General features: G+C 47.5%; 1 protein-coding gene across 2 annotated transcripts in view; it reads left to right on the top strand.

Annotated features, from left to right (window-relative positions):
• The window catches only part of Polr1a (RNA polymerase I subunit A), a 61,466-nt gene that overhangs the window by 26,954 nt on the left and 22,119 nt on the right, over positions 1–12,393 (top strand). For both annotated transcript variants that reach the window (XM_046455988.2, XM_058583025.1), the window contains 3 exons: positions 1,428–1,619; positions 10,764–10,913; positions 11,706–11,889. In XM_046455988.2, coding sequence (XP_046311944.1) covers positions 1,428–1,619; positions 10,764–10,913; positions 11,706–11,889 — 526 coding nt within the window. The remainder of the gene's footprint in view (positions 1–1,427; positions 1,620–10,763; positions 10,914–11,705; positions 11,890–12,393) is intronic.

Below are 12,393 nucleotides of genomic sequence, written 5' to 3'. Positions count from 1 at the left end.
TACATCTTTAGCAATAGTTTTAATCTGCATTCCTCCTGAGAACTTGTGATTATTGTATTGAAGACCCTTTTAGTAATTTTCCAGTCATGTGTGAGTCTGCACTGAGAGAAGGCACCATAGTTATGTTCTCACGTGTAACTCCTGATTATGTTCTTTACAAGGAAAAACAAAGTCTGTGTCTTCCCCCGAGGACTGTGGATAAGTCAAATGCATAATGTTGGTCTGGATTTTCCCCCAAGCCCAACAAGACTGTCTTTGGTGCGGGAGTGAAGGAACTTGGAGCCTTTTTGGAAGGGCCGTGTGCCCTGATCTTGCCTTACACCCTTGCGCCCACGGCTCCTTCTCAGCTCATCTGGAATCATGGCTTTTGGGTTCTCTAGAACCCATCCCTGTCCTATTTAGATCCCTTGACAGTTGGTATGTGCAGTCAGATTCCTGTTGCTTCTCTGTAGGTGCAGTTCCGCCTTCGTTAGGAACTTGGCCATAATATTGGCTATGACTTAATAATAATCAGATGAGAGGTCTTCAGAGCCAAGCTCAGGTTTCCTTAAGTTCCCTTAATCATGGGAAAGTCTGAAAGCTGCCTCTTCCTGATGAGCATGGTGACTTTTTGGCTTGAGTGTGCCTTCTGTTGTCATGCACGCGAGCCTGACAGGTGCAACCCAGGGCCTGCGGTCTCAAACACTCAAGTGTTGTGCCACCAGACTTTGGGCTTGATGAGGTCCCTGTTTGGGCCTCTGTTAGATTGTGGTCTGCAGGGCCCACCCTGAGCCATATGCGGCACTTTGGAAGGCCCTCTGGTGCCCTACCCAGGACCTGCCTGGGCCCTAGCCTCCTGGCAGCGCCCCCTTCCACCCACCCTTCCACCCACCCACATTATGGCCTGTCCTGGGATTGCATCCCATGCCCATGGGACACGTGTTGGTCAGTGTGTGCTTCCCGCCTGGCTGTTCCTTGTGTTTTGCTTGGTCCATGGAGTGGGCCCGTGGGCCTCCATGTGTACAGTAGGCTCTCAGCAAATACTTGTTGAATGGATGATTGATAGGTAGGAGAACCAGGCCAGAAGTGTGTGAAAATACTAAAACAAAACCAAAGTAAAAAAACAAATTTGCAGCTACCAACAGCCAGACCAGATTTATGCATAAATGTCAAAAATGTGCTGGAGTAACTAGAACCAGATGGTATTAGGCATTGAAGGCCTGGGGAGCTGAACAAGTTCTAAGTGGTTTTCACACAGGACAGTGGCCGACTGGCCAGAGCAGGAATCATCAGTGGTCACGGCTAGGGAAGCCTGGTACAGGCATGAGCAGGGTGTTATGGGAGCTACGGGTGGGCTCTTTCTATCTAGAAGGTGGCTTCTGAGCCTGTGATTAAGAACTAGAGTTGGCTTGGAGTCCATCTTGATCTTCTCGTGTTTTGGTTCACAGGATGGACAGCCATTGGCAGGGCTGATCCAGGATCACATGGTTTCAGGTGCAAACATGACCACTCGAGGTTGCTTTTTCACCCGGGAACAGTACGTGGAGTTGCTGTACCGAGGACTCACAGACAAAGCGGGGCGCGTGAAGCTTCTTCCTCCTGCCATCCTGAAGCCCTTTCCACTGTGGACCGGGAAGCAGGTAAGTGGAAAGAGTCGGTGTGGGTGAGAAAGGTGACCTTCCCAGAACAGAGGCAGGGAAGACGCCTGAGGCTGGGGTGTGGCTCAGCGTAGAGTGCTTGCCTAGCATGAAGGAGGCCCTGGGTTCCTTCCTCAGGGCCGCAAAACACAACAAACCAAAACCCTTAATCAGTCTGTCTGTTCGTTTGGGATCCCTAGATCTGAGTGGTTTCTGTCCTCTGTTTCTGACCTACTGTAACCCAAACATGCTGGTCACAGCCACGTTGGTGGCAGCAGTGGTGACATTTGCTGGACGTGACAAGAGCTTTGCTGAATTCAGTAGATGCCTCACCAGATTCACCTCTCATGGCCAACCTGCAGCTGGTGGTCTGCGGGAGGGAGGTGGTGATCTCACACTTGGGAGACCAAAGACACTCATCCCGGACTTCCCAACTCCAGAGCGCCACACCATACTTCTCTGGAGGTGACCGAGTCATTGTGTGTGACACTAGAGTGAGACAGGTGTGTTTTCCACTCTCGGCTGGCCTCCGCCTTCAGCTGCCCGCCCGGCAGCTCCTGCTCCTCACTGTGGGCCTTGGCTCCTCCTCTGTAGCCAGGGGTCAGGAGGGTGGTCTCTCCCGCCCTTCCTGCTTTCCGGGGGATCTCAGTGGGTGAGGTTCATCCTGGATACACTTCTGTTGGTCCTTGTTTGAGATTCTGTTAGATTCAGTTTGCTGCTGTTTTGTTCAGCATGGAGTTTGCATCTCTGTTCCTGAGGCTATTGGACAACAGTCGTCATATCTTTGTCTGGTTGTGGAGTCACGGTATTAGGCGTCATAGAATAGTGTCTGTTATTAAGTGTGCTGTTTTGGTATCTGGAGTTGGGTATCAGAGAATAAGTTGGGATGTGTTCCCTCTTCCGTTTTCTGTAAGAATTTGTGTAAAATTGATGTCATTTCTTCCTTAAATGCTTGTTGAAAATCACTGGCGTCAGCATCTGGCCCTAGAGCTTCTTTGTATGATGGTTTTAACTTTAAAAAGAAAAGAAGTTTGTTTGACTTAGGTGTGGGAAGGATGTTTTATTGAATTCCTGTTTCTTTAATAAATTGCTGTTTTGAACACTTCTGCAAAAGTTCATGTACAGGGAATTGGACTCCTGATCAGGAAGCGGGACCTGGGGTCCGTCAGTGGTGGGTGCCTGCCTGGCCTGTGTGAGAGAGGCCCTGGCTTTGTCTGCAGCACCACGGAACAGCCGTGGGGCCACGGGGTCTCCAGGGGCTCAGGTCCAGCTTCTTGGCATCCAGAGCAAAGAATCGTGCAAGGTGCCAGAAACTGGCAGGCAGGGCAGAGGTTTACCAGAGGTAAAGGTAACACTGCAAGAGCAGAGTGGGTGGAGCTGTGAAGTGGCTCAAGGACCCACCTGCACAGTGGAGTTTGCTTTTATTGGGTTGTACTAGTGCCCCCCACCTGCTTCCCTTGGTGCACTTGGGGTTGATTTGCAGCTTGATTGACAGCTGAATTTTATGTAATTTCTACTACCCCTGCATAAGTTCCTTTTTCCTGTAGAAAATGGCACAGAAGGATAGCCAACTGCAATGCTAATAATACATTAACTAGCAATAAGTTAACCCTTGGACAGTCCCTTGGGTGTTGTGGAAGCCCAAGACTAGAGGTCAAGTCCCCTTCTGGTCATCTGACTTCCTCACTTTAACCCCAGGAAAGGGCTTCAGGTGGATTGTTGGGAGGGTTCTGGGTGGAGCTGGGAGCCTCCTCCCCTTGTCCCACCTTCTACCCAACAATGGGAGTCAGTTTTTATAAAGGATGAGTTTGGGCTGCATGTGCCTTCTTCCCAGCCTCCAGAACTGGAAGGAAATCCATTCCTGTTCCTTATGAATCCCCTGCCTGTGGTGTGTTGCAGCAGCACAGACTGGACCAGGACAGATATGTGGCTATTTGGGCTTCTGTTTCTTCTTGAGTGAGCTTTCAAGGATTTGTGCGACTCCGTCTGAGTTGTTGAACTCACAGCATGAGGTTGTCCGTGGTGTTTCTTTGTCATCCTTTTCCATCTCTCTCACTCTGACATTGGTGGTGTGTCTTTCTCGGTTCCTGATGTGTCTGTCTAGGGTTTATCAGTTTTATTGCTTTAGAAGAACCGGTTTTTAGTTCCACTGACATCTCTGGCCTCTGTTTTCTGGTTCACTGATTTCTCTCTGATCTTTATTAACTTTCATTTTGGCTTTGGGTTTCTACTCTTTTTCTAGTTATTTCAGATTGAAACTGAAGTCAATGATTTTAAGATCTTCTTTTAAAATATAGACATTTTGTGAGTAAGTTTCCTACTTATATTCTGCTTAAGAGGCATTTCACAACTCATGGTATATTAAAACCTTTGTCTACTTCAGAATACTTTTGATTTTTTTGACCGTGAATTATTTTTAAGTACCATATTTTGTTTTCAGATATTTAAGGATTTTCCCAGTATCTCAATACTGAGTTCCAGTTTGATTGCTTTGTGGCCAGAGACCATACCTGTGATGATTTTAATTCTTTTAAATTTATTGAGACTTGTGTTAGGGGTTGAAAATGGTCTGTCTGGTAGGTGGTTTGAGTTTGCTGTGTCCCTGTTGACTGTGTGCTTCCTCACCCGGTGTCCAGTGTTTTGAAAACCGGTGCATATTCATGCTGCTGCTAGTTCTGAGGGAGGCTAAATCAGGTCACATGCTCTATCCTGACCAGTCATAGAGATTGAGTTAGCAGATTGGATGGGGAATTTTACAGTTTGAAATTTTTGTACAAATCAGCATTCTCGGGGATTAGTGTTTTCCGTAAGGACCAGGAAGTACTTATTTTTGGCTTTGCTGTCCATTTTCTGGGCTGCAGCTACTCAGGTCTGCCACTGTAACAGGAAAGCAGCCCAGGACAGTGTGGAAATGGAAGGACATGGTCATGGCCCAGCTTAGCTTCATTTGCAGAAGTAGGTAGTGCAGTAGGTCACATCTGGCCTGGAGGCCATGGTTTGCAACTCCTGGCTTAGTTTGCCATTTGTGTTTGTCCCTCTATTATTCCTATTTATTTGTCTTTATTTTATAAGCCATCGCATTAGCTTGGAAGTCAGTGGATTTGTATGTAATTATTGTCTTGAATTTAATAGTATTTTGTTTAAAAATTAAGTAGTGTGTTCAAAATAGAACCAAACAGCGGACAGGGAATATATAGCCAAACCCACAGATGATTCCTTCCCTGTGACTGGGAGTCTAGCCTGAGACAGCATCGGGCTGTGGGCAGGCTGCTTGGGAGAAGCAGAAAGCCAGCTTGCCCAGCATCAGAGCTGCCCGGTACGCACACCCCCTGCTGTGGTGCCAGCTGCTAGGAAGGCAATTCTGAGTGCTGTGGGTGGTGCCGCAGGGCTCTTGGCACCCGCTGCAGCCTGCACGGGCACACAGGGAAAGCGTTGTGGGAAGAAGAGCCCAGCAGGCTGCCTTGGGGGGTCAGGGACAGCTTCTTTCTCTTTTTAAATATTTCTGGGTTGTGATGGTTACTTGAAACAAACAAAATTAGAATACAGACTCATGCTTGCTTCCCCGTTTCAGTGCCCCCCCACCACCACCACCGGGAGGATGTCAGGCTGTTTATTTGCAGGTGGGTGAGAAAGGCAGGAGCGCTTTCGTGGTGAGGATTCCTTCAGGGGCCAAGGGTTCTGCAGAGAAGGCCGGCTTGAAGTCAGGAAGGGAGAGCTGAGTTTATTCTGCAGCCCCATTTGTGGGTGTGGTGGCCTGCAGCCCTGTAATCAGTTGTTGGGGAAGCTGAAGCAGGAAGGTCCCAGATTTAAGACAGCCTGGGCAATCTGCCTCAAACAAATGGACAGGACTGTAGGTGTGGCTCGGTGGCAGAGCACTGGGTTCAGTTCCCAGTGCCAAAAAAGGAAGGAAGGAAGAAAGAGCATCTGCGGGTCTCCGCAGCTCCCAGCAGGCAGCTGCGTGAAGGGCACAGAGTGAGCCTCCCCCTGACTGCGTGAGGAAGTGTCCAGCACCCAGGCCAGCCCCAGCCTTCTTCTAGCCCCTGCGCAGCTGGGGCCGCGTCTGGAACCTGATGCGAGTGGAGTTGCATGGCTGGCCCTCCCTCTGAGCCACCCATGCCACTCGTGTGGTCACACACAGTGGGCTGTCGTCCTTGCTTTGTAGTGTCCCACATGTGCATGTGTCACCTGCATTTGTCCATCTTCCTTGGGTGGGTGGACATCTGGCCGTCTTCAGCTGGCCTTTCACACAGGGCTACTCGGAAACCCCAGCACATGTCTTGTTGGTAAGTGTCATTCAGAAGCAGACACCAGGGAACACAGCTGCCGGGTCAGAGGCCATCTCACTTTTCCAAAGTGCTTCAGAGAGAGACTCACCAGCAGGGCACGAAGCTTCTGGCTGCCCCATCCTCAGCAGAACTCTGCTTTACTGCTGGGTGGGGCTTGGGGGTTGGGGCCTACTGGATTAGCCGTCTGGATGGGGACATAGTGACATCTTCTCGTTTCTCCATGTGCTTAGTGGCCATTTGGATATCATCTTTTGTGAAGGGCCTGTTAGAGTCTTCTGCCTGTTCCCTATTCTGTCATTGTCTTATTGTAGGTAAAAGGCTTGTGGTCTGTCTGTGTGGGGTTCTTTGGTGCTAGAGATTGCACCAAGGTCCTCCTCCTTGCTAAGCATGCACCCTACCACTGAGCTGTCTCCCAGGCCCAGGGAAGAGCTGTAAAACATGTATTTTGGTGTCAGTCCGTTGCTAGATGCGTGAATTGGAAGCGCCTACTTAATGGTTACCTTTCCCCTAGTTCTAATGGTGGGTTCTGTAACATTCCGTAGTCCCTGGACCTTACACTCTGTGGCGGGACGGTTTGCCTGCCCCTGCACTGTTGCCCATAGCCTCATGGGTCCACCTGTCATGCCTGGCTCTGGAGTGAGGCAGGGTGGGGGGGTCACTCCCTCCCGTGTTCGTTTGACAGCTGTTGTTGAAACGTCCTGCAGTGCTCCTCAGTGTCTCCTGGTCACGCACCAGACAGTGGTGTGGGTCAGTGCCGGACTCCTGCAGCTCCGCAGGTCTCGGCTGCATTCACTGTGCTACGCTACCTTCATGGCTCTAGCTGGATGTGAAATCTAGTAAGAAGGGTTTCCTTTCTCGCCGCATCCTCGCCTGCATTTGTTATTTTTGATTGGTTGGTTAATAGCCACGTAACTAGAGTAAAATGGAATCTCATTGTAGTTTTGGTTTGCTTTTCCCTGATGACTGAAGATATGGAGTACATTTTCACATATTTATTTGCCATTTGTATTATTCCTTTTGAGAAGTATGTATTGAGGTCATTTTTTGGTTGGATTACTTGTGTTTTATTGCTGGTTGTGTGTGTGGTTTAATATTTTGGGGTTTTTTTTTTTTTTTTTGCATATTCTAGATGGGAACCCTTATCAGATAATTGGCAGCCACCTCCTGTGCTGCAGGCTGTCTCTTTTTTTTTGATCGTTTCTTTTGTGTGCAGAAGCTTTACAGTTGGCTGTGATCCCATTTGTCAATTCTTGCTTTATTTCCTGTGCTGTTGGAGCCCTACCCAGGCAGCGTGGCCTGTGCTGCTGTCTTGGAGTGTCCCCGTGTTCCCCTAGTAGTTTTCAGAGTTCCAGGTCTGCATTAAGGTCTTTGATCCATTCAGGTTGCCTTCTGTACAGGGTGAGAGAGAGAGTGTGGATAACCAGTTTGCCCAACACCATTTGTTGATGAGATAGTTGTTTCTCCCAAGTGTATACTTGGCATCTTTGTGAGGAATCAGTTGGCTGAAAATGCATGGATGTCTTTATGGGTCCTCTATTCTGTTCGATTGGTTTGTGTGTCTGTTTCTATGCCAAGAGCATGCTGTGTTAACTGTGGCTTTGTGGTATGTCTTGAAATCAGGGATTTTGATGCCTCCAGCTTTGCTCTTTTTGCTCAGGATTGCATTGGCTATCTAGAATCTTTTGGGCTTCCATGTGTATTATTAGGATTATTGGTAATTTGGGGATTGCTTTGAATCCAGGTAGTTTTGGATAGTATAGCTATATAGTAGTGATTCTCCCAATCTTTTCCACCTTTTGGTGTCCAGTTTCTTTCTTCAGTGTTTTGTAGTTTGATTTTAAAGATCTTTCACATCCTTAGGTTTATTGCTAGTTGTGTATGTGTCTTTTGCAAATGGGATTACTTTTCTTGATTCCTTTCTCAGTGAATTCATTAATGGCATAGAGATAAGCTACTGGATTTTGTATGTTGATTTTATATCCTGCTACTCTATTGAACTTACCAGTTTTAGTAGTGGTGGAGTTTTTAGGGTTCTCTACGTGTAGAGTCCTATCTGCAGAGAGGGGAACCTTGACTCCTTCTTTTCCTGTTTAATACCTTTTATTTCCCTGCCTTGACTCATTGCTCTGGCCGAGTAAGACAGGTCAGAGTGGAGCCTGGCCTTGCTCCTGAGCTTGGGGGAAAGGCTGCTTCCCCTTCACTGTGCTGTCTGTGCACTTGTCCTCCATGGCCTTTCTCACGTGGAGCTGTGACCTTGCTTACTAACTTTGTCATGGAGGATGTTGAATTTTACCAGGTGATTTCTTTGCATCTTTTTTTTTTGATAAACATGTGATTTTTGTCCTTGATTTTTTTTTTTTTTTAATGTTCTCTGTTACATTTATTGATTTCCGTATGTTGAGTCCTAAAAATCCTTGCATCCCTGGAATGAAACCAACTTCATCATGGTATGTGATCTTTTGAATGTGCACTTGAATCCAATTTGCATGTATTTTATTGAGGATTTTTGAGTCTGTGTTCATCAGGGATATTTGTGTATAGTTTTCATTTTTCATGTCCATGTCTGGTTTCAATAGCAGAGTAATCATGGAGTGAGCTTGGTTCCTTCCCTTTTTTCTTTTTTATATTTATTTTTTAGTTGTAGGTGGACACAATACCTTTATTTTATTTTTATGTGGTGCTGAGGATTGCACCCAGTATCTCACACATGCTAGGCTGCCACTGAACCACAATCCCAGTCCCTGGTTCATTCCCTTTCTGTTTTTATTTCCTCAAAAAAAAAAAAAAACACTTGCTAAAATTCAGCAGAGAAGCTGTCTGGTCTGGTCCTGGGCTTTTCTTTGTTGAGAGACTTTTTATTTTGATTCAATCTCATTATTTGTTATTGGTTGGTCTACTTAGGTTTGTTTGTTTGGTTGGTTTTTAGAGATAGATTTTAGTTGTAGATAGACATAATATCTTTATTTTGATTGTTTATTTATGTGGTGCTGAGGCTTGAACCCAGTGCCCCACACGTGCCAGGCAAGCGCTCACCACTGGGCCACAGCCTTCCTGAGCGTTTTTAATACTCTCTTGGTTCAATTTCATAGGTCCTACATGTACAGAAATTTGTTCATTTCTTCTAGATTTTTCCAATTTATTGGCACTTATTTTTCAATATATCTTGAATTTCTGTGGTAGAGTGTCTCCTTTGACATCTCTAATTTACTTACTTGAATCTTTGTTTTGGTTACTTTAGCTAAAGGCTTGTCAGTTTCGTCTTTCCAGAGAACCAACTCTTTGTTTCATTTATGCTTTTGTTATTGTTGTTGGTTTTTTGTTTTGTTTTTAGCTTCTGTTTCACTATTTCTGTTCTGATTGTCATTATTTCTGTTCTTCTACTGATTTGGGGTTGGTTCATTCTTGTTTTTCAGAGACCTTGAAGATGCAGCATCATTAGGTTATTTGAGATCTATCTCTCTGTTTTTTTTTTTTCTTTCTTTAATGTAGGCTTTTATTACTTTAAACTTCTTCTTAGTTTTGCTTTTTGCGCTATCCCATAGGTTTTGGTATGTTGTACTTTCATTTTCATTTGATCCAAGGGATTTTTAAATTTCCCCTTTGACTTCTTCAGTGATCCTCTGTTCGTTCAAAAGTATGTTGATCAGTCTCCACGTGTTTGTATGATTTCTGAATTTTTCTTGCTGTTGATTTCTCATTTTATTCCATTGTTATCAGAGGAGATGTGGCGTATGCTTTCAGTTTCTTTGAATTCGGTAAGACTTGCTTTGTGAACTAATATGTGGTCTATTCTGGACGGAGCCCCATGTGCCGACGGAGATCATGTGAATTCTGCAGCTGTCAGATGAGGTAGTCTGTCGATGTCTGTTAAATCCACTTGATCTAGAGTGTAATTTAACTCTGCTTATTCTGTTGTTCTCTTGGTTTTGCCTGGTGAGAGTGGGGTGTTGAAGTCACTGCAATTGCAGTGTTGGGGCCTGTCTCTATCTATTAGGTCTCTTTGTGTTTGTTTATAAAACTGGGTGTCCAACATTCAGTTCATACAAACTATAATTGTATCTTCTGGATTAATTGTTCACCTGAACAATGTATAGCAACTGTTTGTCTCTTCCGATTTTGTCTTAAAGTCTCTTTTATGAGATATAAGTATAAGTATACCTGCTTGTTTTCAGATTCTGTTTGCTTGGAATATCATTTTCTATTCTTTCTTTTTCAATCTATATATATATATGTCTTGAGTCTTGAATTTTTTTAATATTTATTTTTTAGTTGTAATTAGACACACTACCTTTATTTTATTTATTTATTTTTATGTGGTTCTGAGAATTGACCCAGGGCCTTGTACATGCTAAGCAAGAACTCTATGGCTGAGCCACAACCCCAACCCCGAATTTTTTTAATCCATTCAGGTGATATAACTTTTTAAATTGGAGAATTGAGACCCCTTACATTCATTTATTACTGAAAGGTATATCCTTGTTCCTGATATATTGCTGACTTGTTCCTGATATATTGCTGACTTTCTCCTGGTTGTCTGAATATTCTTTGTTCATTTCTTCCTCTCGTTCCTCTTTGGAGTTTAGTGACCTACTGTATTGGCAGTGTCACTCCTGCTGGGCCCTCCTTCTACCCTCACGCACTCTTTGCTCTCCCCTTTCTTCCTTTGGCCTGCTCGGGAGTCTGGTTCAAGTGCAGGGGCTGCTTGGTGTTTCATCTCCTCTCATGTGTTGTTGGGCGAGTCCGGGGTGACCTGTGCCCTGGAGGGGAGCTGCCTCTCGCCTGCCTGAGAGCAGCACTTTGTGGTTGCAGGCCTACAGGGCCCAGCTCCTCTTCTACCCTCAGCCTTCCCCTTTTCCTCCAGGTCGTGTCAACACTGCTCATAAACATAATCCCCGAGGACTACGTCCCACTGAACTTGTCCGGAAAGGCAAAAATCAGCGGGAAGGCCTGGGTGAAGGAGACTCCTCGGCCTGTTCCTGGCTTTAACCCTGACTTCATGTGCGAGTCCCAGGTAGGGTGCCCTCGGTGCAGGTTGGAGATGGCCCCCCCAAGGCTGAGACAGAAGTGGAGGCACGCTCATGGGACTGCCGCCTTCCTCAGGAGCCGAGGGCTGTGCCCAGGGTGCTGTCCACCATTGCTTTGGGCAGGATCCAGAGTGTCTCTACCATCTAGCCTGCAGTGTGAGCCAGCCAAGCTTGGAGACACAGAGCCCAGGTTTCCCTCAAGACCACTTAAGAAAGTTGAATGCTCTGAGGTCCCAACACCCCAGCTGCAAGCCTCATGACAGGGTCAACAGGCCTCCCAGGGCAGTGAAACCTGGGTGCCCCATGCTGGTTCAAGAGAGCAGGCCGGTGGAACATGCCCACAGCCACTGCGTGTCACCGGTGGGCTTCATGGTGCTAGGACTCTTTTTCTCTTAATTAGCTTCTAACCCTTTAGCCCTGCTCCATGAGAGTGCAGATTCGGGTTGAGAGGATGCTCCAAGGATTTTGTTCTTGCCCGAAGGGTTCCAGGGAGGTGCTAGGGAGGGATACCTAAGCCCCGCTCCCAGCAGCCACGTAGCAGCTCTGGTTCTCATTTCCACGCGCTTGACCTCAGTACAGGGTGGGAGAGCAGGGACACTGAGCACATTGGAAAGTGTGTGTGTGTGATCCCTTGAGAAAACTTCAGCAACTGCTGGTGTGTTTGCCTCCTGTTCCCTGAGGGACTCGAGGCAGATCACCAAGAGGCACCCAGCTGGAGGGAGGCTAGTGCTGTCAGAAGGGCACGTGGAGATGTCCCTGCAACCTGGTGCTTCCCACAGGTGCTAATCCGCGACGGGGAGCTGCTCTGCGGAGTGCTGGACAAGGCGCACTATGGGAGCTCCGCCTATGGCCTGGTGCACTGCTGCCACGAGGTCTACGGGGGCGAGACCAGCGGCAGGGTCCTCACCTGCCTGGCCCGGCTCTTCACCGCCTACCTGCAGCTCTACCGAGGCTTCACCCTGGGTGAGCCTGGCCCCCCACCCATAGCCACGACGGGTCAGCCACTTCTGCCCTGGCCCTCCCTGCAGCTCGCTCCCCTGGGCCTTTCCTGCCCTCACACCCTCCTGGACTCCCTCGGCCCTCCCTGCGCTGAGGGCTTTCCTGTTAGTGGTTGCCTGTGCCTGGGAACTCCACTGAGGTAGGTGGGTCTGCTGACCCTGAGCCCAGTGTGTCCTGGAAGCAAGAGGCACTGTCGTAGGGAGTTGGCTCTGACACAGGAAATAGGTGTGCTGTTTCTCTGCACTGCCATCCTGTCTCTGGAGTGGAATCTGAGTGGGCCGGGGGATGCCGTGATGGGTTTCGCTGTGGCAGAGGGAGGCGCTCTGCTTCCTAGGCTTGCTCAGTGCAGATGTGCTCCACAGGCTGCTGCAGGGGCCGAGCCCTGGGCCTGTAGTGGGGCGGCGCAGCACCAGTTCACTCTTCAGTCACGTGTTTCACGTGGAACGGCTTAAACGTGTAATGTCCATA

The sequence above is a fragment of the Marmota monax genome, unplaced genomic scaffold (genome assembly GCF_021218885.2).
Source record: "Marmota monax isolate L192 unplaced genomic scaffold, Marmota_monax_Labrador192_F-V1.1 WCK01_AAM20220418_F8-fsc00238, whole genome shotgun sequence".
Taxonomy (NCBI): domain Eukaryota; kingdom Metazoa; phylum Chordata; class Mammalia; order Rodentia; family Sciuridae; genus Marmota; species Marmota monax.
The sequence above is the reverse complement of the archived record's forward strand: the minus strand, read 5'-3'. Positions and strand labels throughout refer to the sequence as shown.